This window comes from Bos javanicus, chromosome 14, assembly GCF_032452875.1.
Source record: "Bos javanicus breed banteng chromosome 14, ARS-OSU_banteng_1.0, whole genome shotgun sequence".
Taxonomy (NCBI): domain Eukaryota; kingdom Metazoa; phylum Chordata; class Mammalia; order Artiodactyla; family Bovidae; genus Bos; species Bos javanicus.
In genome coordinates, this window is record NC_083881.1 from 70,594,600 (window position 1) to 70,621,191 (window position 26,592).

General features: G+C 36.6%; 1 protein-coding gene and 1 pseudogene across 7 annotated transcripts in view; one reads left to right on the forward strand and one right to left on the reverse strand.

Moving 5' to 3' along the window:
• Window positions 1–827: 827 nt before the first annotated feature.
• TMEM67 (transmembrane protein 67) overlaps window positions 828–26,592 on the reverse strand; it is a 45,998-nt gene continuing 20,233 nt past the window's right edge. For 2 of the 7 annotated variants that reach the window (XM_061439377.1, XM_061439376.1), the window contains exons 15-29: window positions 24,497–24,553; window positions 22,839–22,937; window positions 20,840–20,938; window positions 20,521–20,607; window positions 19,206–19,305; window positions 18,973–19,112; window positions 17,259–17,399; window positions 14,845–14,898; window positions 12,012–12,092; window positions 11,408–11,524; window positions 6,896–7,012; window positions 6,686–6,790; window positions 6,003–6,105; window positions 2,943–3,085; window positions 828–2,006 (exon numbers count right to left, since the gene is read on the reverse strand). In XM_061439377.1, the coding sequence (XP_061295361.1) occupies window positions 1,926–2,006; window positions 2,943–3,085; window positions 6,003–6,105; window positions 6,686–6,790; window positions 6,896–7,012; window positions 11,408–11,524; window positions 12,012–12,092; window positions 14,845–14,898; window positions 17,259–17,399; window positions 18,973–19,112; window positions 19,206–19,305; window positions 20,521–20,607; window positions 20,840–20,938; window positions 22,839–22,937; window positions 24,497–24,553 (1,524 nt within the window). In that variant the 3' untranslated portion in view covers window positions 828–1,925. Of the gene's footprint in view, window positions 2,007–2,942; window positions 3,086–6,002; window positions 6,106–6,685; window positions 6,791–6,895; window positions 7,013–11,407; window positions 11,525–12,011; window positions 12,093–14,844; window positions 14,899–17,258; window positions 17,400–18,972; window positions 19,113–19,205; window positions 19,306–20,520; window positions 20,608–20,839; window positions 20,939–22,838; window positions 22,938–24,496; window positions 24,554–26,592 lie in introns of those variants that run through there. The other 5 variants (XM_061439379.1, XM_061439378.1, XM_061439380.1 and 2 more) reach the window with 4 other exon arrangements.
• Window positions 12,787–13,965, forward strand: LOC133260724 (signal peptidase complex subunit 1-like; annotated as a pseudogene).

Sequence of the window (26,592 nt, forward strand, 5' to 3'; positions counted from 1 at the left end):
ATGTAATCAGAAAAATTAGGGATATAAGATACAAAGTACAGTGGGTGGGGAGCTTCCCAAGAATCTGCCTGCTAACGCAAGAGACACATGAGACGCAGGCTCGATCCCTGGGTTGAGAAGATTCCCCTGAGGAGGTAATTTCAACCCACTCCAGTATTCTTGCCTGGATAATCCCGTGGACAGATGAGCCTGGCAGGGTACAGTCCACGGGGTCACAAAAGAGCTGGACACGACTGAGTGACTGAGCACACACACACAGTGGGTTGGTGTTACAGAAACGGACAAAAGACTACAGGTCTAGCAGAGAATTAAGCACGTGATCCCAAAGTTTAAATCATGCAATATGAACACAGTAGTCAACAATACAGGAAAACCCGAACGCACTCTTATGTACCTAACCAAAGTAAAAATAATACTGTACAAAACTACTTCAAATGTCTTTTCTCTGCCTTAATTTATCAGCAGATGAGCCAACTGACCTGTTTTTTGAAATTTCCACTTACAAACATTCACATGAATATTAACTTCTCATATGTGGAATGAGAGTTGTCATTTTTTTCATAAGCTTCTGAGTAGGTGGCTTTACAAATCCAGGCTGTTATGTTTATTTATCTCTGAGCCTTTTAGAAAGGCATCTCTGTACGCTGACCCTTAAGAAAGCGGAGTTTCAGATCCTCAACTTATTAGCCTCCCCTCTTTCTCCTCAGTCATCCTCAAAGTTCCAGTAACTTTTTTAAAGGATTCAACTTCAGCAGTGGCTGGGGACACCAGATCCAGTAGTGTATTCCTAAATGCTATTTCACAAAATATATACTAAATCAAACAGGAAAGAGAAACACTAAATGCTTTATTCTATATTTTCAATTTAGTAATATAAACAATATTTACATAGCAATACATTTAAGTATTTACACAGCATTAACCAGAAGGCAGAAAGAAATGTTGCTTTGGGCATTAATGACCATTATACTTGAATAAGGTGACTTTTAAGTTCATAGTATCCAATGAAAAGGATTATTAAAGAGTATTTTGGAAAAAAATGGTATCAGAGAATTATTGGCTACATGGCTCAGGCCTAAGTTTGCTTTCAATAAACCACTTTCACATAACATGATAACTTACAGTTCACCTGTTACTTATAATCTTTAAACACAATTAAAGAGCAAAAGTTTGGAAGTGCTTTTAGAATGTTGAGTAATTAAAATATATAAAAAACTATCTTGGGGGAAATGTCACATATTACAGCTCAATAATATAAATGATATTTATATATTATAGACATAAATATACTTCATGGAAACTGCATATTGACCTAATAATGCAGAGAAACAAAGGAATGAGAATGTACCATTTCACAAACTGCCTATTAATCCAACAGTGAATCAGTTCGCTGCCAGGGTGAGCAACTGAGTCAGCCCACATACAATTTCAAATATCTAAGCAAATGTGAAAATACTTTCAACATTTATTTAACCATAAAATATGTAAAACAAAATGCACTGAAAACTAGGCTTGAACTGGAATCAATTTTTTTTTTCAATGTGAGAAAATATACACAAATCTAGTTATAAAATAGTCTTACAGACACAAATGATAGGGACTGTTTTGATTATCATTTAAAAAATGTTATGCTGAAAGCAATTTAGACTTTTTTTTTGGTCCCATTGTCAGAGCTATCTAGTTTACAAGCTGGTAAATTAAATACCATGCATAACAGGAAAACAATATTTTTCATTGTATCATATTACATATTCACAAAGCAAGTTTATGTTTCTATGAGTTATAAAAATAAATCTTCCTATAGATTAAAAAACAAATAAAAATAGAATAATTTGTATTACAAGTTTTAAAAAATATGGCAAACTAACTTGATAATCATGACCTTTTTTTGCCATGATCATAATTGCCTTTATCTATTCAGTAAATTAAATCAGGAATCTTTGATCCACCAGTGTTTTGGATGCCAAATTCTTCTGTCCTACTGCATTACGAATAAATCTAAAAATCTGAAAAAAAAAGTAAAAACAATTCAGAGGGAAAATATATATAAAGGAAATTAAATGTGTATGTCAGTTAAAATATCTAAATTAAACTAGCCAATTCTTGCAACTATTTATTTTCATGTATCAGACACCTGAATTCTATGGTGATACACAAAACTATTTCAAGACTATCATCTTTCATAATACTGAAGCAGCATATGTCCCTATTCAGAATATGTTTTAATAAATTAATACAAATTCCCTTATGTTCATAAGAATATACTTTTAAATATTTGGCAAGACAAGTTTCCCCTAGCTCTAAAATCTATGGAAATATCAAAAGAACTGTTATGAACAAAATTTGTTCATAATTCTAGGTCTCTATCAAGAACTAACCCATCACACCACTAACTCATACACTACTTTGACCTAAGTGGGGAACATGTGGGTGATACGAATGCTAACATTTCTAGAACAAACTTGGCTTTTCTTGAAGTCTCCGTTTCAGGTTCCACACTGATCCACGCAGCTGTTTTTTCATCCAAGCAGGCAGGTGATGTGTGAATTGAAAGTTACACTGGCTGAGCCCTGAGCTAGATCTCAGAGTTTGCCTTTTTGTAATGGTAACATCTGGTGCAGATGGTAAACGCAATTCTAATTCTGCTCAATGCTGGCATCTAAGAGAGAAAGGTAACTTAAATGTCTTCCTACTGGATTTCTTTCACATTTGCTCAAGCAACTTATGCCCTCCACGAGTCCTTGGTATTTCACTGACTCTGAAGGAGAGTGTAGAATGAACTTGGTTGAAATGTTTTTCCTTTCTTTGGCAGGGCTAATCAAATTCTAAATCTTTATAAATTCTGAGTGAAAGTAGACATTGTTACTCTCTGCAATAAAAATAAATATCTACTTCTCACATATTTCTCTTCAAAGAAATCCACAAAAAATTCTTAAATTTACCTCTTGTTGTAGGTATGTAAGGAAGGCTGCTAAAATAAAATTTTGGCAAGCCAAATCCACAACACAGAAGAACATCAGATCATAAATAAGAAGAGTAGCTTCATTTCCATAATACAGAACACTGCTGAAAGAATATCCTTCATCTATTAAAAAAAAAAGGCAATTTAGAAGATGTAAATTAGAAATTTAAAAATAGAATAATAAACATGTGGTAAATTTCTGGTGATAAAACTTGGATATTTAAAAACAACTAGTTACTATAATACTCCATGGTATTATATGTCAATTATACTTGAATTTAAAAAAAAGAAAAAATACTTCATGACTTATAAAAAATAAACAAGGGGTATTAAATTTGCTAATATAAAAGGTTAACCAAGGAAAGTAGTTTTAACATTTGCAGCAAAAGCTTGGTAACTGTTACTAATTTAAGTATACAGTCTATATTTTCAATGACCAGGTAATGGTCCTTTCTCTATTTGTTTATATAACTAAAGGTTAAAGAATCTTAGAAAAATTCTTGAAGATAGATGAAATTTAAAAAGCAAAACACACTCTCTTGTATAGCACAGCATTGTAAATAAAAACACAGCATTGTAAATCAACTATATTTCAATTTTTTTTTAAGGCAAAACAAAACCAGCAAGGACTAGAAGAGTGTTACAATTTAGGTTCTGCTCTGAGACCTCTTTTCATTCTCCAAGCTGGGGTGGCTTCATCCTTTTGGGGATGTGAACACCCTTTTAAGATTCTAATGAAAGGTACAGGCCCTTTCACAAGAGGCAGTGGGGAAAGCACACACATATGATTCTCGCACACAATTTCAGGGAGGGCCAGAGCCTCTTCAGCAATGCAGCGGCCCACGAACACTCAGTTAGGACCCTTGTTTTTATACAAGAGGGCATCTGGCTTGTTTATAACACTCTTTTTTGATCAGGATGCTAGTTACAGGAATATATTCAGTTTGTGAAAATTCACTGAGCATTAAGCTATATCCTTACAAGACGTGCACTTCTGTACATATACTTGTATACATATTCTAACAAACAAGCCAGCTCTGTAGACTCTTCCTGAGCAATCTTTCACTGCTGTTGAAAGGAGCAATGACCTCCTCTGATGAGATTTCCCAACTTACTGTGCACTTTCACTTTCCCCTCAGATCCAGTCCCCCAGTCCCTTACATTTAATGGCTGACTGGACATCTCTTCCGAGATGTCCCAAAGGTACCATAGACACCACATACTCAAAACCAAACTCATCCTCTTCCCCTCACAACCTGATCCTCCACCTGCACTCTGTGTCTCGGTGAAGGGTGGCACCACCGCCAGCCACCTCGTCAAGCTAGAACTCCTCATCATTTTTGACTGCTCTTTCTCTCCTACCCCTTCTTTCCCTTAACATTTCTGGCCATCTCTTCCTCTTTATCCCCATCGCTACTGCCTTTGCTCATATTCTCATTTCCCAAAAGAGATGAAGATGGTGATGATGACTGTATTATTATTAGAAATGCTAACAACATCACTTTACTGAGTGCCCACCCACACCAGGTTCTTTACCCAATGATTACACATATGTAAACACAACAACCTTTAGAAGGTTATACTTTACAGAAGTTTAATAATTAAAGTTCAGAAAGGAAAACAACTTTCTCAAGTTCACAAAACTAGGAGCAGATTTCAAACCCAAGACCAGAAGACTCTGAAAGCTATATTCTTAATGACTAAGTTATATTATTATAGTCTTGCATCTGTTTAACTCCCGTCAAAATAATTCTTCCAATTTATCAATCAGATATGAAGGCTTTCTGATGACATCCATGTTCATTAGAAGTGGTTTCCAAATTATTTTGACCATGTATCCCTATCAGAATAAGATGTTGAGCATGCATCTCAGAATAGGCATAGTTTATGAATTACTACTGCATATAATTTTAAAAATATATAAATTAAGAATGATGGAATTGCAAATATACAAATAGACATTTTAATATTTTCTTCTCATACCTTCATGGAGCAACCAGTGCATGTCCTGTAGGACAAAACATTTTTTAAAAATGTTTTTGAAAACAAGTGCTCTACAGATAAAATAAAGCAAAACTCCTTAAGGTGTGAGACAAGGCCTTTGGGATTCAGTCTCTGCCTTCTTTATCATTCATGCAACTCTCTCACTCCATTCCAGGCTTCAATCATAAAGTTCATTAAGTACATAATGCCCTTTCCCCCTTCTGCACAAATATCTTCACCTCTCTTCCCTGGACCCTCCTGTTTGACAACTAACTTATTTTTAAGACCCAGTTCAAACTTCACCATGTTGTCATCTGGCTTCACTCTGCGTCTAGCTAAGTTTCCTTTCCACACCCAGTATAACTCGTGTCTGCACACACTTCTATCCCAGCATCACTCCACTCATCCATCACATGCCTGCCTTCCACAATCTGCTATCAAGATGCCCAAGGGAGGGACCATTGGTCTGTGTATCCCAGGACTGGCACAACATGTACTTCTCAATAACACCAGGGTGAGTGATATCCAGGCCAGGACACTGGGTATAGCATACCATTTCCATTCTTCCAAGCCACACAAGCGGTTATTAACATATATATTAAAAGTGACATATATACTTTCTTTTTAATGATAAAATAACCATTTTAGTCACTACTCCTGTCATACATATGTGCCATTCTTAAGAAGCTGGATAAAATGAAAACTTAAGATAAATCATAAACATTCTTCTTCTTTAAATGTTTCATAAGTGTGCCACTGAATGAATATTTCAATACATAAACTTCTATGTATTTGTTTTACTATCTCTTCCATGTGTACAACTGATTTTAAAATTCAGCTTCATTTTTTACTTTTTTGTAGAATAATTATCTTGTATATATATATATTTCTTCCTACATGACCTATAATAAAATGGGACATAGAAAACTCCTATAATTCCTTAAAGTTTACTAAGTTTCCTAGATAAAGGTATAAAATCAAAAGAAAATAACTACAATTATGTTCTTTCAAGCTTGGGAAATAAAAATAAAGTTCAGCAAAGGCATTTGAAGGATACCATTGTAAAAGATGCTTTTTTCCATTGGTTCCATGAATTCCATGCCAAGAATTCTTTCAAGAAGCAATTTATCTTTTATAAAGTAGTCCATTTCCTTATGAACCTAATAGAAAAAATAAGAATCATTTGAAAATAGCAGTGAAATAAATGCTTCCCAATTTTTACAAAATCAGAAGGAAAGAAAAATAAAAATGAAAGTACCCAAAGAAAATCTTTGGGTTTGGTTCTTCCAAGACAATTTATTACACTGGACTTTATAACAAAATTCTCTTTAAGAATGTTTTAAATTTTAAATGCTGATAGTAGTACTTAGGGCTAGATGTACTGAAAATCAGTTTATAATGAACTTTTCATGAATACACCATAGCATATTTCTACAACAAATAATTGATAATATTTGGTAACTAACAAAATTCCAGTATAGACATATTTTAAGGTAATCATCATGCTAACAGACATGTAAAAATCTCGTTTTACTTTTACATAACCTAACTCCATCCAGAAAGTATTAATTTTTTCAGCCAAAACAGTATTAGTTTTTACAGCAAAACAACCAACCAACCAACCCCACAAGGGTTCTAAGTTCACTGACTTGGTTGACAGAAGAAATAACTGACATTCCTGGTTACCCTTTTTAAATACTGCATTTTGACTCTAGCTTAAAAATAAATGATGATACATACATGATCGATGAAAGAGCCAAGAAATTTATTCATAGTATGATATGCTTTTACACTCTGCTCGAAAGTACTTCCTGAGGAACTCAATAGTCTAGCAGGGCCATTTTTCTAATGTGAAAAAGAGACAAGGGTAAATGAAACATGCCTTACGTTCTCAGTATCTAAATAATACGAAATATTGAGAAAATATATCTGAATTATAGTTATACAAACCCTTGTTAGTGTCTCATGAATTCTGTCATAGTGTTGCCTCATCTGGCTAGAAATTGCAATCTGAAAAGTCTGACCATCTGTATTAGGTACCAAACCTCTTTGGCTACATAAATTTTCCTGAAAAGTTAAAAAAATTTATGTTAAGATCAAGATAATAAAAATTCTGCCTATCTAAAAAAGAAGATGCAATATTTAATATTATAAGACTTGGAAGCCAACTGAAGTTGTACGGAAACTCTATTTGAGACAAAGCAATTGTAACAGCACCCAAGGTTCACTACGCTCCAGGTCTTACTCATTTCTACTTCATTATACCCCTGTGCAGGTGGCTTTACTCCTCCCTACTTAAAAAAAAAAACTCCTACTAAGTTCACCATACATTGATAGTCTTAGCTTTCTTTATAATCAATTTATTGCTCTTTAATAAATGATAAAAAGTCTAGTCTTAGAATTAGCAACTTTTATAAATGGTCTTTTTTTGTTCTCTAAACAATGAATACACTTCCTCAATTAATTTCACTAAAAAGGTAGTGATACATGACCCAATGGTTAATGTTACAGATCAGATATCTACTGCAAGTCTCTTTGACACAATTTGATTCCCGAGAACCATAAGTCTGTAACATTTTATCCTACCCCTGACCTAGCCAATTCTCATAGATGCTTCATGGTTCAGTTTAAGTATTCTTGCCTCCATTCTTAACTTTATTTGGCTACTCTGGAGCTTAACATTCTCCTCCTTTGTCTAAACCTAAGCTGCAAACATGACACTTGGTTTTCTACTGACTTAAAGGCAGTCTATGTGTAGTGAATTTATTAAAAAAATCCTGATTATAGAGAATTTATAAAACACAGAGAAATACAAAAAGAAAAAAATTCGTCTATAATTGCAACACCAAGAGATACCAGTATTTTAAGGTATTTCATTAGTTGTTGTCTAGGCATATGCATAGAGATGGTATAAAATCTGGATCATACTGATTTCTTTTTCATGTAACATTATATTCTGAGCAACTCTTGGGATCATTAAATGTTCTATAAAACATGAGTTTTAATGTTTACCTAAGGTTTCACTCTTATGGCAGAAAGTGAAGAGGAACTAAAAAGCCTCTTGATGAAAGTGAAAGTGGAGAGTGAAAAGTGAAGTTGGCTTAAAGCTCAACATTCAGAAAACAAAGATCATGGCATCTGGTCCCCATCACTTCATGGGAAATACATGGGAAAACAGTGGAAACAGTGTCAGACTTTATTTTTTTGGGCTCCAAAATCACTGCAGATGGTGACTGCAGCCATGAAATTAAAGACGCTTACTCCTTGGAAGGAAAAGTTATGACCAACCTAGATAGCATATTCAAAAGCAGAGACATTACTTTGCCAACAAAGGTTCGTCTAGTCAAGGCTATGGTTTTTCCAGTGGTCATGTATGGATGTGAGAGTTGGACTGTGAAGAAGGCTGAGCGCTAAAGAATTGATGCTTTTGAACTGTGGTGTTGGAGAAGACTCTTGAGAGTCCCTTGGACTGCAAGGAGATCCAACCAGTCCATTCTGAAGGAGATCAGCCCTGGGATTTCTTTGGAAGGAATGATGCTGAAGCTGAAACTCCAGTACTTTGGCCACCACATGCGAAGAGTTGATTCATTGGAAAAGACTCTGATGCTGGGAGGGACTGGGGGCAGGAGGAGAAGGGGAAGACAGAGGATGAGATGGCTGGATGGCAGCACTGACTCAATGGACATGAGTCTGAGTGAACTCCGGGAGTTGGTGATGGACAGGGAGGCCTGGCGTTCTGCAATTCATGGGGTCGCAAAGAGTCAGACATGACTGAGCGACTGAACTGAACTGAACTGAAGGTTTCACTGTATAGATAAGCCAATTTACTTAATATTCTTTCATTTTTATGTATTCTTTGTCCTTATAAATAACCCATGATAAAGATCCTGAACGTAATCACTTATTCACATTGTTAATTATTTCCTTTAGTTAGATTCATAGAATCAGTAAGTTGAAGATAATGAACTCTCAGAAAGCTCTTGGTATATACTGTCAAATGCTTTCCAGCAGGTGTATGAAAATGTATCCTAAGATCAGTGCCCATTACACCCTGTCCTTGATGCTACTAAGTATTAGCTTTTTAAAATAAATTTGGTAATTTGAAGAAAATAAATGTTCTTTTCACATTCATTTCCTCCATGATTTGTGAGTTTAATATTTTTAGAGGTTTTTAGTCTATTCTGTTATTTACTTATTTTAAAAAATCTTTTTGTCATTGAAGAGTTTTTTTTTTTTTTTTTGCTTGCTTGTTTTTTCTTTTTCTTGGCTGTGCTCATGTGATAGGCAGAATCTTAGTTTCCCAACCAGGATCAAACCAGTCCCCCTACAAAGGAAGCATGGAGTCTTAACCACTGGATTGCCAGGGAATTCCCTCTATTAAGCTTTTAACTTAGTTTGCTTATTGATTTATATGATTTTCAGTATTGTGATCAATATCTTTATCATATCTACTATGGAAATTTTACCCTATGTCTTTTATCTATATAATTGTGGCTATATAAGTGTTCTATACATTAATAAATATTAATAAATAATAAATATTCTATACAATAAATAATACTTTGATACTTTCTCTATTTTACACTTTGTCATCTCCCAAACTGAAATATTCTTTTCTAGGTTTTCATAGTTTCATTTTTAAAATTTAACTCTTCAATCCAGGTATAATTTCTCACAGTTAACCAACTGATTCAGTTCAATGTATTAAATAAATTGTTCCTCTAAAAGACGCTTACTCCTTGGAAGGAAAGTTATGACCAACCTAGATAGCATATTCAAAAGCAGAGACATTACTTTGCCAACAAAGGTCTGTCTAGTCAAGGCTATGGTTTTTCCAGTGGTCATGTATGGATATGAAAGTTGGACTATACAGAAAGCTGAGCACTGAAGAATTGATGCTTTTGAACTGTGGTGTTGGAGAAGACTCTTAAGAGTCCCTTGGACTGCAAGGAGATCCAACCAGTCCATCTGAAAGGAAACCAGTCCTGGGTGTTCATTGGAAGGACTGATGTTGAAGCTGAAACTCCAATACTTTGGCCACCTGATGTGAAGAACTGACTCATTTGAAAAGACCCTGATGCTGAGGAAGATTGAGGGCAGGAGGAGAAGGGGACGACAGAGGATGAGATGGTTGGATGGCATCCCTGTTGCAATGGACGTGGGTTTGGGTAGACTCTGGCAGTTGTTTATGGACAAGGAAGCCTGGCGTGCTGCGGTTCATGGGATCGCATAGAGTCGGACATGACTGAGCGAGTGAACTGAACTGAGATGTTATGACCATGTTTTAAATTCTTGCAAGTCACAGGCATAGTCTGTTAATCAATAAATCCTCTTGGTTTTTCCTCTTAGGTACATATTTTTCTTTTTGAAATTTTCTTATGGAAGTTTTCTAAAATATATAGTAGAGAGAACAGTGAACCATCCATCACTCAACTTCAACAATTACAGTTTTACCAATTTTGTTTCATCTATCTTCCTAACTTTTTTCTTTTAAAGCAGACTCCAGATACCATGTCATTTCATTTGCAAATTAGTATCTCTAACCATTAAGACCTTGAAAAATATGCCATTTTCACACCTAATAAAATTGATCTTTCCTTAATATAATTTAATATTTAGCCCATTAAATCGCCAAGATTTTTTCCAAAGGTTTTTTTTTTTTTTTTAATTTGATAGTTGGCTCTTTGAATCAGGATCCAAAGTCTACACGTTGTATTTGATTTTTTTTTTTTCCCTTAAAATTAACATCTAACAACTTTCTTCTACCACCACCATCACTCCTTTTCTTTTCATGCCTCTAATTTGTTGGGGACACTGGGTCATTTGTCTTATGAGACATCCTAACATTCTGCATCTGGCTAAACACTTCTGTGGTATTACTTATTTTGTCTCTCTATCCCCTCTATTTACTGTAAACTAGGGACTTGATTTCCTGTTAGAGCTAGAGTCTTGATTACATTCAGGCTCAATTTTCTTAGGCAAGAGTATTTCATGGGTGATATTAGGTATTTCCTCACTGCATCATAACAGGAAGTACATCATGTCAGTCTTCCTAATTTTTTCATGTTGTAAGATTGAGCCAGTGTGTTCAGAAAATGTCAACCTGACTATAAAGTTCCCTGTTATCCTTCATTCAATTGTTTTAGCATCCATTGATGATTGTAGCCTATATACATTAATTCAGTAGTCAATACAAAATGGTAATTTTCTAACTTAGAATTCTTTTACTTGCTTCCATCAGGAAGATCTTTCCCTCGTGAACTATTCAGTTTACCTTGAAATACACTCCATAAAGGAACTGCAGGATGATATGTGATTTGTTCTCTTTTAATGTTCAGGGTAATGAGTCGATATTCTAGCAACTTTTAAAAGTAATCAATGAGGATTTTTTTAAAATACTACTACAAATCCCAGATTATGAAAACCTCTCAGCTTAAAAAAACAAAATGATGTAAAATATACCGCTTCTCTTTTAAGATTCATATTCATTTCTTCCATATTAGTATCAGCATGCCCATGTACTGATCTACCATGGATGTAGTAGCCAAAACATCTGTGGGATAACAGAAACACTGATATCTATAAAAAGAGAAGGACCAGTTAGCAATTCATCTGCAAAACAATAAAAATTAAGTTCTTCTTGAAATTGCTTCCTTTCTCTCAAAATAATGAGAGTTGAATTCTTAGACAACATAAAAAGGGAATAATAAGGTAATAAAGGATAATGAGGTTATTTTAAAAAGTAGATGGAAAAGAGACTGAAGACACTTCCAAGAAAAGAAGAAACAGGATTGATACATGAAAATCTTTCAGGGATTTCAGGCTAAGTCAACAATTTGGTAGCATAAGGGATTTATAATTAAGAACTTGCAAATAGAGAAGGAAATTTTAAGACAGCAAATATTAAACTTATAGCTCATTATAACCATCTCTGGAATTAACCACCAGTGGAAATCAGACTAAAAATCCAATCATACCAAATCACTTTTAAAGCCTCTTTTAATGTACTCATGACCTTTAAAAAGAGAGAAATAACAGTTGCAAGATAAAGTCAGAAAGTACTTACATTACTCATACAGCACAAATCAACAAACTGTCGAATTTTATCTTCTATAAATCTCTCATAGAAGACGGCAAAGAACACAATCTGAAACATTAAGCCAAGTTCATGCTTATTAGATTTTAGGATTTAATTTTCTTTTATAGCCACAGTATAGTAAGAATAACTAAATTCCAAACAAGAACATAGGGGCCAATAATGATTCCTGTGGGATAAAATCCTACTTAGCATTTCCTATTCTTCTGTCAAAGGAAGAGTGTTTTGGAATTCTGTTAAGATTCACTGAGGGGGCTTATTTTGAATTTAAAAACTTTTCTGTGTCATTAAATAAGATAGGACAAACACAGGGAGAGGAAGTAAGGAGCTTTGAAAACCTTAGGATAAACCAATGCATTATGGCCAGTTTAGGTCTAGTTCTGCAATTCTGCTCATCTCCTAAATTCCAAAGTCTACTAGAGAAATTGCTTTTGCTTTTCAAATTAATCTCTGATAGAGTAGCATATAGAAAGCATATGTCAAGTATTGTGTTTCAACTACAGATAGTGTGTTAAACATTCAGATGGAATGGTTTCAGGTGTTTTCTTAGATTTAATAATACTGCAAAGGGAAGTTATATAAATCAAAAGAGAAGAGTTTACAATGTAGAGCTTAGATATCCTTCAGAGAAAGACAGCACTTCCTAACCACCCTATTCAAAGCTGTCCCCACTCCTAACTTTCCTCCCCCTTACCTCCCTCTACTTGCTATCTCATCTGCCTGCTGACGCTCTTCACAGCACTTGTCACAACTTGTAACTTGTTCCTGTTATAGCGTATCTTTTGGCTCGCCAGTGCCTCCCACATAAAATATACTCAGATATGGGAATTAATACATAAATGAATGTACAGCAGCTGAATACTGAAAACCCTTTCCTAAATACACTACGCACATATTTTAAAGCTCCTTTAAATGACATGAAAAACAGTAACACAGTTTAAAAACTAAGAGATACCACTTAAAAATTGAAGAAGCTGGGCTGCAGAGTGAATAATAAAACCTAACCTTATGAGAATCAAGAAGTGTTTGTACAGACAAATTTATGGAACTGCTAAAAGTTAACTCCTTTAACCTTTATGGTTAAAGGAACTCTTAAGGATGCATAAACACTGATAATCTGAGGATGTGACCATGGAGAGACATATGTCTCTATCAAATGACAGCAGAGTGGAAAACAAAAAATGAGGTTAGACAGCAGTGCCCAGGATGGCTAGCTGCTGCTCCAATGAGCCTTTCCCCTCTCTCCCTGGGACAGCCCCCTTGTGTGGGCGAGCTGCTGCCCAGCGGACAGTGGGGGGAGTACTGGCCACGTGACCAAGTTCTGGCCAAGGAGAGGTTGAAGACACTTCTGAAAAGGCTCTCAAGGAGGAGGGGGTGAGCGGTCATCACACTCCCCGGCTCAGCTGCCCTCCAGTCTGCAAGGACCAGCCCCCGCCCCGCACAGCCCCCAAGCTGGGGCCCTTGCCCCATTCCTGCCCGCTCACCCCATCATGCCAGAACATCTGGACTCACTGCTCACACTCAAGGATTACAAGGGCCAGACACTAACTGAACACACGTTTCAGGATCTGACTCTTTTCTACGGCACTTGGATTTATCTACGGGTATGTGGCTCAACAGTCTGGGTGGGCTACATAATTATGGCAGGATTTGCCTTATTGCATTTGCTGATGTTTCCTTCACGGCCCATTTATCGCCGACACCCCGTCAAGGGGTTACCTGTTCAAGACTCCGGCACACAAGACAAGAAACCAGGGGAAAAAGAAAATTAAGAGGCATGCTAAAAATAATTGATAGGGGTTTTCACGGTTCAGCTTTACTACTTCACCTGCTTGTTTCATGTGAATGAGCTAAACAGTTTTCTTACCTAAAATACGAGCTAAAAACCACCTACGCTCAGCTATATACAGATTCTGTTCTCCTTGTGTTTTACTTCTCAATTAGGTTTTGATTTATAAAACTTTTAGACTTTCTTTTTTTTTTTGATAAGAATATTTTTATTGTATTATTAAATACCATCTTTTTTCCACTGTTACAAATTTGTAGATACTACATGAATGATGATACATAATTTATATTTTATAGTTTGCCGATATGATGTATTTACACATGCAGTTAGTACCAATGTCATGCTACATTTCCTTAGGAGATGCTCGTTCAAAACAAAAAACGTGAGCAAAATGTGAGCAGCTTATCTACTGTAGGAAAATATTTCTGGAGGGTGGAATGTATACCAACCTGCACCTGCATGTTCAGTATTAACAATATTAGATTAATTTAGACTCCTGGGTCATGTTCCCTTTTCTTTTAAAATAATACACATAATTTAAGCCACACACTTAGAAAAGTTTCCTTCTTTTTTTTCTACCCACCCCACCTCATTCTTCCCTTTTCGGTACTTAAGAAAGAACATAGATATACCAGGGTCCAGCAGCCAATAATAAGGGGCCATAATCTCAAAACAGAAGTGGCATTTAACCGTGATACCATTTAAAAAGCAAAACATTAGAAAAATATTTGGAAGCTAAACATGAATCAGAGTTCAGCAGTGATTTTTCTGGTTATTAGATATGTCATGGCATCACCTGCTGCACAGCCAAGAAATGAGACACTGCGTTGGGAAGAAAAAGGTAATGCTAAAATTATTTCAGCTGGAACTTGAGGTGCTAAAAGACCATTTAAGTCATTTATTTTGATAACATAAATAATCCATACACATCAAGTGTATTAACAGATCTGTAACTTTTGCCACAACGTTACAAATGTTGAAAGATGTACATTTATTAAAAAATTATATATTTACTGAGCCATGAAGTTGTAATGGGGCACGATAAGACTTTGTTTTCACAATCTTCCTCTGAAATGGAGAAAACACAAGTATGCAAAGTTTCTGCAGGTCTATAAAATAAGGAAGAATAAATGCCTCATAAATGATAATCATTTAACTACTAAAGATTCATAATTCATTATGGGTAGTTAAGCTGTTGTAATGTTTTCAATTAAAATTCATAGTGGAAAAAAAAAAAAAGAGCAAAGGGTGAGGTCTTCTCCCCTGGTTCACACCTGCAACCTCATCAGACATTATGGACCATGAGGTGACCTTCGAGGTAAAGTCCTGAAGGGCAAAGCAGAACAACAGGCCTCCAGGTCTGACAGCAGCCACCCTGCTGGGTCTGCACTGCTGACCCCTACTCTTCTTTCTCATGAGACAGAGAAAAGCTATTTTCATTACAGGCCCTGTCAGTCTGGATTTTTTTTTTTAGTTGTTGTACTCAACCAATATGAAAAGCTTCAGATGGTATTCCTTTAAATTTTCTGCTGCTTGCTGCTGCTAAGTCACTTCAGTCGCGTCTGACTCTGTGTGATCCCATAGACGGCAGCCCCCCAGGTTCCCCAGTCCCTGGGATTCTCCAGGCAAGAACACTGGAGTGGGCTGCCATTTCCTTCTCCAATGCATGAAAGTGAAGAGTGAGAGTGAAGTCACTCAGTCGTGTCCGACTCTTAGAGACCCCATGGACTTCAGCCCACCAGGCTCCTCCGTCCATGGGATTTTCCAGGCAAGAGTACTGGAGTGGGGTGCCATTGCCTTCTCCACATCCAGATAAATCTGATCTGTTCACAAAAACTGTATTAGTGACATACAGTGACAAACAACAGTCACTGTCACTGCTGTATGTCACCAGGGATTCCCTGGTGGCTCAGCTGGTAAAGAATCTGCCTGTAGTGTGGGAGCCCTGGGTTCGATCCCTGGGTTGGGAAGATCCCCTGGAGGGGAATAGCTACCCACTCCAGTGTTCTGGCCTACAGAATTTCATGGACTGTACAGTCCATGAAGTCACAAAAAGTCAGACATTACTGAGCAACTTTCACGTAAGTTATATCTCAATAAAACTGAAAGGGGAAAAAAAAAATCAAACCCCATATTATTTTAATCTAATTTTATTTCAAATCCTAATTTCTGTTTGTCTTTCTTCTGTGACTGTCAAACTATCCCTCACTAGCTCTATTCTGCAACTTTAAGTTTGAACAACTCTTAACAATGACACCTAGATCCAATTCTGTAGGAATTTGGGGACTTCAATTCCAAAATCTTTTAAAATTCAGTTTTTAAGGCAAATATAAGCTCTCCAGTTTATAGGAAGTCCCACCTTCCTTTGCTTAAAAAGAAGTTAAAGAAATCTTAATCAAACTGAAAGGCTTTTCCCACTCATTGGAGAGTCTGTAAGCAAGAGAAAGAAATGCAGAGACTAGAGTTAGTTAAGTGCTGTAGCTCCTGCTTCTCTCTTTTTCCTTTCATTCTTTTCATTTTTTTTTTAGCTATAAGAAGATAAAGGAAATAAGCATAGCAAAGATCCTCTGCTAGAGCCGTGGGTCCTCAGATTTATTTTTAGTTTCAGCTATTTCAATTAATATTTCAAAGAAAATTTCAGCAGGGGTACTGGTAATTTGAGTGAGATTTAATGATATATAAATGGATGTAAACAAAATGTTAGTTTCAAAAGCAAAGATTGAGGGTACCTTAGAATTTCCTATCATTATATATAAACTAAATCCTGCAGACTCTGAAGGACCCTTCAGAGCCCCACTACTGATAAGAAATGAAATCTGAAATCAGATTGTCTGAGTTCAAATTTCTGTTCTGCTGGTTTCTTTTTCTTTTTTTGTTTTGCTGATTTCTAATTGTTCTGGGTTCAAATTCCAGTTCTGCTCATTTCTAATTGATTTCTAATATAAAATTTGGGCAAATATTTAACCTTTCTGTGCCACCACATCCTCATCTATAAAATGAGGATATTTAAAAGAATCTATCTCTGAGGGCTACTAAGTAAGTTCATCTGTGTAATGCAATTAACACAGTGCTAGGTTAGCATACTATGTAAGAAATTAGCTATTTGCTATCTTTATTATTAATACACTGACCCAATGGACTGTAGCCTGCCAGGTTCCTCCGTCCATGGGATTTCCCAGGCAAGAATACTGGAGTGGGTTGCCATTTCCTTCCCCAGGGCATCTTCCCAATCCAGGGATTGAACCTGGGTCTCCTGCATTGCAGGCAGACTCTTTGCCGTCTGAGCCACCAGGGAATCTTTATTATTGTTCCTGTCACCTTCTTTATACTACAGAAATCCTGTTGTGGTCAAGAGCTGACGATCAGTATGCAAACAGAGTTAAAAATATAGACAGGTAATGTTACTTAAAAGTATAATCTCCTGTTACCTGTATAAGTCCAATGACCAGCCAAAGAGCAGAAGATACCGCGTATCTCAAAATGCGGCTGTAAGGAGCTATGTAGCTAGGTGGGCTTCTGGAAAGACTAGAGGATGAGTCCATTAATGCTAAGTTCTTAAATCCCACAACCTTAAATAAAAAGAACAAAATAATTTTAAAAGATATGGATAAAGAAAACCCCTGTAGTCTGAAAATGAGACACTTCTCTCTACTCCTTCCCTTGAAAAACTAAAGTATTCAAGTTTGTACAAACAGTAGAAAATCTAGATAAAAATAATTATCCAGTATTTTAATTATAAAGTATTTAATACAAAATTTTAGTTAGTCCATTAGGTAGTCTCTTCAATATGACTCAAGGCCAGTTCAGTTCAGTTGCTCAGTCATGTCTGACTCTTTGAGACCCCATGGACTGCAGCACACCAGGCCTCCCTGTTCATCACCAACTCCTGGAGCTTGCTCAAACTCATGTCCATCGAGTTGGTGGTGCCATCCAACCATCTCATCCTCTGTCATCCCCTCCGACTCAAGGCCAAATATAACTTTATTATCATATACACTGACAAAGCTTAAAAATTTCTGTCAAAAAAATAAAGCTGTGGCTCAGCTGGTTAAGAATCTGCCTGCAGTGTGGCAGACTTGGGTTCGATCCCAGGGTTGGGAAGATCCCCTAGAGAAGGGAAGGGCTACCCACTCCAGTATTCTGGCCTAGAAAATTTCATAGACTATAGTCCATAGGGTAGCAAAGAGTCGCACACAACTGAGCAACTTTCACTTTCAGTAAACTACCAATGAACAACCAGCAATCCATGCCAGGCACTACGCAAAATACTTTTTATACTTTAAAACACTATTTTCCAAAATGCCTTTTGAGGAAGATATCATGTTATACTCACCTCTATGCCTTCTACTCTCATAGATTAAAGGCTCTGGAAAGTTTTATGGTAAAGGAAGTTACATGATTTTATGGAATCCAGTATTTTCCAAACTTAGTTGATTATAAAATGACTTTCTCACACAATCCCTTTTAAGCTTTAAGAAACTGGACTATAAGTAAGTTTTTGAGATAGTGTTCTTATGTCCCAGAGACACACACGTTCTTCTAGGTTCAGAAAATGGAAGGAAGGAGAAAAGCAAGAAAGAAGGAAAAAGGAAGGCAGACAAACAAAAAAGTCCAACAAAATTTATATCAAACCTTACTTAAGCAGTTAGTTCTAGAGAAAACCTGTTACTTATACAGTTTCCATATTTCAGTCTCATATTCAGTTCTGAATACTTCCTTTGATAATTCTACCCAGGTCCATCAAGTAACTGTAAAGGGATCATAAGCATGCACCCATTCAGTGTGTGTTGTTAGGCTGTAGCCCCAAATCCTAACACAGGACATGGTCCTTAGTAGGTGTTCAAGGACAGAAAGAATGGTGGTTCCAGGTCTGGGGAGAGGGGAAAAGACAAGTACAGAGTTTTAGTTTTGCAAGATGAAGAGTTCTAGAGATGGACTGTACGACAATACGAGTGTACTTAACAGTACTGAACTGTATACTTAAAATGATAAATTTCATGTTATGTGTATGTTTTAAAGGCTCGATAATAATATTTTAAACTTTAGAAAACTCACTGATAGGAAAACTTAGCTGGAATTACATTAAATTAACATTTATGAGGTACCCATAAGTTGCATATAATTATATCAAATAGTTTATACCTCCAAAAGGAAGAGGACAGTAAGTACTTGAAAGAGTGGGTTAATTTTTCTCACAGTCTGAATTTCGTTCCATTCATTTGCCACAAAATAAGTTCTCCATATGCTTACAGGAACAGTAGCACTCCGAACACCACCCTCACCTGGTTGGGAAGATAAAACGAGTAAAACGTTTCACCTTCTCTGCTTTACAATGGTGGCAAAAGAAACTTGGTACAAATGGTTACTTTCATTACCTTCAACAGCTTTAAGAACCTTTCCTTTAGGCCGCTCCCAATCGATAAAGAATATGTCTATGGTAATCTGGGAGATGAGCTTATGCAAAAATTGTAGAGCCTGAGAATGACAAAAAAACACCTTAAAGTACTGGCATGAAGTCTGCTCATGAAACCAACACTGATTCTTTAAGAACCAAACATCTGCAATCACAAGAAGATATATGGGGCTTCCCTGATGGCTCAAATGGTAAACAATCTGCCTGCAATGGGGGAGACTCAGGGTCAACCCCTGGGTCAGGAAGATCCCCTGGAGAAGGGAATGGCAACCCACTCCAGTATTCCTGCAGAGAATCCCATGGACAGAGGAGCCTGGCGGGCTACGGTCCATGGGGTCACAAAGAGTCAGAGCGACTAACATTTTCACTCTAAGTTTCACAAGTGACAAAGTCGTCATACCATCAGGGGCTCACCAGAAACTCATCACATAACAGTCACCAAATTCACAGACTTTTTACAGACATATTAATTTCACCTTTCCTTCTTCTGTCTTTCTTAGAAATAGGAATATGAAAGTAGACATACTACCTCCCTCCTCATGCAGGGATCTTGCATAAATGACTCTCTTTCCCAAGGTTTCCAAAAGCCTTTAACTTCTTTATAAGGAAAGGTATCTCCAACTGTAATTTGTTTGTCCTAATGAAAGTTTTAGGATGCTCTTACTGCCTTTTTCTCTATTTCTACTATTAAGATTTCTGATGAAAAAAATATCCTTTTCATTTACAGAGTATGTTTAAACTGAGGCTTCTTCCGAGAAGGTGCATTATCGATCAAACAAGGTTAAAAATCTAAGTATGGGATGATTCCTCTCTTCCTGAGGCTCACAGGTCAGTGGGAAAATAGTCACTTAATAATCACAACACAACTGGATGAGATGTACGGCAGAGGCACGTGAAGAACATCACATCCCCTGAAAGAACAGTGAAGCAGGGAGGGGGGCTCCCATGGGAAGAGGAGGAAAGGAACGTGGAGGCAGAGAACCAATGCTAAGAGTTCAGCGCTTAGCCAGCGTGGTACCATTCACTCTTGATTAACAGTCTACATTAAATAATAAACAATTACTTAAGGCAGATCTTCAGAATGAGATACCTATTATAAATAAATGCAGACTTCCTAGTAAAATAGAACAATTCATACTTTCTTCTAAAATTAAACTAAATTTTACACCAAAGATTTTGAAAGCATTTTAACTCTGAAGACTTACATGCTTATTAGCAGACTTTTTTTTTTTTTAAGCAGACATTTAAAATTCAGTAACCTGTGCTCTGAAACTTACCTTCAGAGCAAAACCACATCCCACATAAGTAACAAAACGTTTTTCTTGAGCTGGCACTGGCAGCAAAACAGAGACAGACTTCTGTGCCTGGGATGAAAATGACACTGCTGAGTGTGACCGCACACAGTTTTTACGAGGCCCAAGTTATAACCCAAAGAAAGCATAGAATAAACACCACACGCTCAGGGAATGGGGAGTTTAGCACTTGCCCAAATACTCTTGATTAGAAACCCCCTCAAGTAAAAACAGTTGCTTCATAAAGAGAGCTTACAAGTTATTCAGGTTGTGGCACTAAGGTAAAATGCAGAAAATCACTTACTTTAAAGAAAATAAGCCAGTAAAGACCTGTTCCTACAGTGATGATAAAGAAAACATTGGCCAGATCACCAGCATAGTAAACCAAGAATTTCGCAACTGTCTGCAATTTAAAAAGAGAATCAGAGCTGTTATAGACTCAATCCATTTATACTACTTTAATAACATATTATTATTAATAACATTATTATCAACCCGGTTTCTCAAGCTTGAAGTCTTATTTCATGTATCCATGGATCAGTCAGAAGGACTGACTGCAGCCACTTCCTAGATACCTTTTGATCCATTTCCAATAACTTCTATCTTATTCAACCCTTCTCATCTTTCACCAACTAAGAACTTTAGAACCGCTTTCTAATTTTCTTCAAGTTTGGAGTCCTTCTCCCCAACGTAGCCTCCATAATACCATCAGAATTGGCTTTCTAAAATGTAAATTGGACCGTGTCACTCTCTTTCTTAAAAATGTACAGTGATGCCTCATTAAAATGTAAATTCCTGATCCACAAGGTCCTTTACAACCTAGGCCAAAATTAAATTTTAGCCTCATCTGTCAGTTCCAACAACTTGTTCAATAATTAACCACTCCATACATTAATCCCAAATGTTTTGGGAATGAAATGAGTATTATTTCAACAGATATTCTCTTCTTCTCTCTGGCAAACTCTCTGGAGCTCTGAGGGCAGAGACCATGTCTCCCTTTGCCCAGTATCACATCCCCCAGCGCCTCATAGAGCCTCTGGCACTCAGACAGCAGGCCATCAGTGACTATTTGTGGAATGCAAAGACTGCTGCTGCTGTTCAGCTGCTACGTTGTGTCTGACTTTTTGCAACCCCGTGAACTGCAGCATGCCAGGCTTCCCTGTCCTTCACTATCTCCAAGAGTTTGTTCAGACTCAGATACAGCACAGATAACTCAGATTAACTTCACTTCTTTTGGATGCCTTTCTTGACTCCCCGAACAGGAAATCAAGCCCCCTCCTCTGATTTCCAGGCACACTAGCTCTGGAGACAAACCAGTTTACTGTGTTGCCTTTCTCGTGTTCTTAATCAGCTAAATGGAAATACCACCTATTACTTTGATATGGTAAAAATTAAATGAATAGGAAATGTATTTAATCTCTACAATTTCAGCAAGTATAAAATGGGAATGATCATGATACCTAACTTCATAGAGCTATTGTGAGGACTAAATGAATTACACGTGTCAAGGTTAAAAAAGTATCTGGCTTATAGTAACACTCAATAAAAGACAGATGAAAATAAAAACAAGAACAAATGTAAAAACAATTAAATGAGAAGTGAAACCATAAAGTTAATAGAATAAAATATGGGAGAATATCTTTTTGATCTTGACATAGGGGAGGATATCTTAAACAAGATCCTAAAAGCACACACCATAATATGAAAACCTATTCAGATTTGACAGTATTAAAATCAAGAGTTTCTACTAAACAAAGTAACATATAGATAAAATAACAGATGGATTTACCCTTGGAGAAGAAACTTCAATGTCAAAAACCAAAAGAAGATTTACATTTAGAAAATACAAAAAAAAAAAATAAAATAAAATATAAAAAACTTGTTTAAATAAACAAGAAAAATTGGAAACAGTAGAAAAATGAGCAAGGGGTATAAACAAGAAGTTCACAGAAGGGGAAGCCCAAATGATTAATAAAGTATATGAAGAGTAATCAAAGAAATGGAAATTAAATCAAGAATGACATATCCCACCAGATCGGCAAAAAATGGGAAAGGGTGGGAAAACAGCAAGTGCTGGTGAGGATGTGAGGAAACAAGACCACTGCTGGAGGGTGCAGACTGGCCCCAGCCGTGGTGCGCACTGGAGGGAAACAAGGGCACATTTCCTACTCATGTGTATCTCCTGGTCATATACCCCAGAGCAGCTCAGGCAACTTTTTACTCATCCGCTAGCTGTGTCTTATTAGAAGGATATAAAATAGTCAAAAGAGAAAAATAGACTTTAAAAAGCCCTGTGATTATACCTGTAAATCAATCATGGGACTCCCAATACGTCTCTTCCAACCTGCTGTCTTCAAAAGAGATGATAAAACAGCTAGTCCACCCAATACACCTAAAGCAATCTAAAGTAAAAAAAAAAAAAGGGGGATTTATGTAATTTCATAATGCAATTTCATCAGTGTTCAAAGATACTGTAAATAAAAAGTAACAAAGTACTCAAAAACAGGCTCAAAAATTAGAAGGTACACTAAAAGGACATGGGCGCCAAACTGAAGAAACTCCCAACGGACAAATCTGGGACAATTTGAGCAAGAAAATAGAAGGTAATGAATTAAAATTACTAGAATAAATAAATATTCATGAGCCCATACTGATTTAATCCTAAATGAATAAATAAATCCACGTGGACAAAGGGAGAATTCCTTTTTACAGAATTCTAATAAATGTAGAAGAAATGATGGAAAAACACAACCACCACCAAATATCACAGTAATATTGTTTATTGGCCAAGAATTATCAATGGATGCTAAAATTAGAGGGCAAAGGAATAATAAGGAGCAAGAGATTTGCATAATCTCAAGTATCTCCCCACAAGATACTTATTAATTATAAGTGGAAAAATACAATGGAGAACACTGCAGATACCATCTTAACCAAACGATCAAAGTTGACATCAATGTTATTAAGATACGTGTGTGCTAAGTAGCTTCGGTCGTGTCTGACTCTTTGCAATCCTATGGACCGTAACCTACCAGACTTCTCTGTCCATGGGTTTCTCTAGGCAAGAATACTGGAGTGAGTTGCCCTGTCCTCTTCCAGGGGATCTTCCTGACCCAGGGATCAAACCCAGGTCTCTTATCTCTCCTGCATTGGCAGGAGGGTCTTTACCACTAGCGCCACCTGGAAAGTCCATTAATAAGATATACTGACACCAAGTATCTTCTGATATGACTCACTGAGAAGGGTATAACATCACTTTCACGGTATGTATGCTAAAACTACATTTAATCATGGGAAAATACCAGATAAAACCAACTGAAGGACAAAATACCAGTGTTAGGGTCAGTCATGAGACAAAGAATGACTGACGACCTGTCACAGACCTAAGGAGACTAAGGAGACACACGATGGTTGGGTTCTGAAACAGAAAAGGATAGTGAAAAAAATCTGTAAAATCCAAACAGCATTTACATTAGTTAATTTGCTATTGTTTAGTCACTAAATAGCGTCCAACTCTTCGCGACCCCATGGACTGAAGCCCGCCAGGCTCCTCTGTCCGTGGGATTTCCCAGGTAAGAATACTAGAGTGGGTTGTCATTACCTTTTCCAAAGGATCTTCCCAACCCAGGAATCGAACCTGCATTGGCAGGTGGGTTCTTTACCACTGAGCCGCCAGGAAAGCCTAGATTAGTTAACAGGACTACATCAACATTAATTTCCTGATTATGACCACTGTACTACAGTATGCAGCCTGGCGTGCTGCCGTCCACGGGGTCACAAAGAGATACGACTACTGACGGAACAACAACTACAGTTATGTAAGATGTTAATGGTAAGGGAGACTTGGTGAGGGATATATGCCAAATCTCTTTATTTTGACAACTTTCCTGAACATGTAAAAAAAATTTGTTTTAATTAAAAAATATAATGTAAGTATTTTGACAGGTTAAAAGAAACTCACATCTGTCTGGACATGTGCTTCTCCTTGATCCATTTCATATGTGACTGAGAAAGAAACCTGATGTTTAAAAGAAAGCAAATTAGCCACACTGAAGTTATATGATACAAACCTATTTTTACTATAAAAATACATTCACAGCTGCCTTTTACTAAAAATATCATACTTTTAAACTATCAGTATTACTAGAGTTGACCTTTACTTATACATAAATAAATACACTTTGGGGAATTACCCACACTACTTTAAATATCCATTTAGAACATATATTAAAGAAAGAGGGTTTCATTAGAAGGTAGATTAGGTTCATTAACAGCACTCAAGTCAAATTAATCATATTTCATTTTCTGATAGGTTTCTGTAACTGAGGCATGTGACCTATCTTGTGTATCAAGAGTTCAGCAACTGGTTAAACAATCAATAGGAAGAAGGCAGATTAATCAAAGGTGTAAACAAGAATCTTAGGGACACAATTATACAGAGACAGGAGAGAGAAGAATCATAAAGGATTAAGAGAAACAGTAGCATGAGGAATAGGAGAGGGAAGACACCTAAGTCTTACCAGGGTCACAGAACAGGGGCAAGGAGGAGGAGGTCACGAGTAGAGTCAACTGTTGTACAACTGACCCTTGAACAATATAGGGGTTAGGGGCATCAATTACGACGCAGTCAAAAATTCAGATAGAACTTTAGAGTTGGTCCTCCACATCCATGAATTGGACCAACTTTGCGGAGTGCTGCAGTACATATTTAGTTATTAAAAAAAAAGTCCACATATAAGCAGAACCATGCAGTTCAAATCTGTGTTGTTCAAGGGTCAACTGTATAAGTGTAAAGTTAAAGAAATAAAGCCAGTGTATGTGGAATACCTTGCTGACTTCATGAAAGAGGTTTTCAAAGAAGCAAAATGGCAGGACCCAAACTGCAAATGATGAAAGAATAAATGGTTGGGAAATCAAGGAAAGACACATGATAGCAAGCTGAATTGCTGGCAGAGTTGACAGAAGATTTTATGGTTTGGTTGTGCTACTTTGTTTTTAAGACAGGGCAATCTGAAAGGCAAGGGAAAGGAACCAGCAGAGAAGCTGGCCGAATAAAAGGCTGGGGGCGAAACAGGAGAAAACACACATTAATATATTATAATAAAATATATAAAATTAAATAGAAGAAAATATCCTAAACAAGTAAGGGTTGAAAATTTGCTTAAGAAAGTGGGAAGGGTTCTTCATTCTTAGAAATAGGAACCGGAGTCAAGAAAGATAATGAAACAGAGATACTGAAGTATTAAAGAGGAAGTCTGAGGCAATTCATATTGGATGGTTTTGATCTGCTCAGAAAAACAGGAAGACAGGTTATTTGCAGAGATGGTAAGAGAGCAGAGATACAGCTGGATGCTCAAAATGAATGTAGAACTTTTACAATAGCTGTCATGAGAAATTAAGAAATGATGAAAACTGCATTCTATAATTAGAACAATTGAGGTGGGCTTCCTCATAACAAGAGAGTTATGATTCTCTCAACTTTTTTCCTATTGCTTATTTTCCAATTTGTCAAAACAGTTTAGATATATTTTCGACAAGAAAAATATTTAAAGAAAACACCCAGAAGTGTTTTATATTAAGATAAATACACTCTTAACTACCCAAAAATGACATTCCAGGAAAATTTAAACAAGGCAGTCTTTTGTTGTTACTAAGCATGCTCCTGGATTTTCTCTTCTCATTACACTGTATATAAATTCAGGCAATAGAAACGAATTTCAATATCAAATCAGGTAATAAAACTGAGGATGGGAAACCTTTCAGAGAAAAGTCATACCATGTGCCTACTTTTCGCTTTATGAAAGCCTGAATCCAACAGTAGCAGAGTAGAAGTACAAGCTCAACAGAGAGGCCAAAAACACTGGCTGAAGAACTAGAATATTAAAATTCAGAAAAGTAAAACCGTAGAAATTAAAAGCTTTAGTGAGTCTTGGAGGTAAGGAGTGTTCACCTTCCAACTGTCATGCTTCTGGGGAGACAGGGGATGAGGAAGAAGTCTAGAACGGTTAGCTCTGGTCCCGACCTCCGTCCTCTCTTCTCTACCCGTCCTCAGGCAGG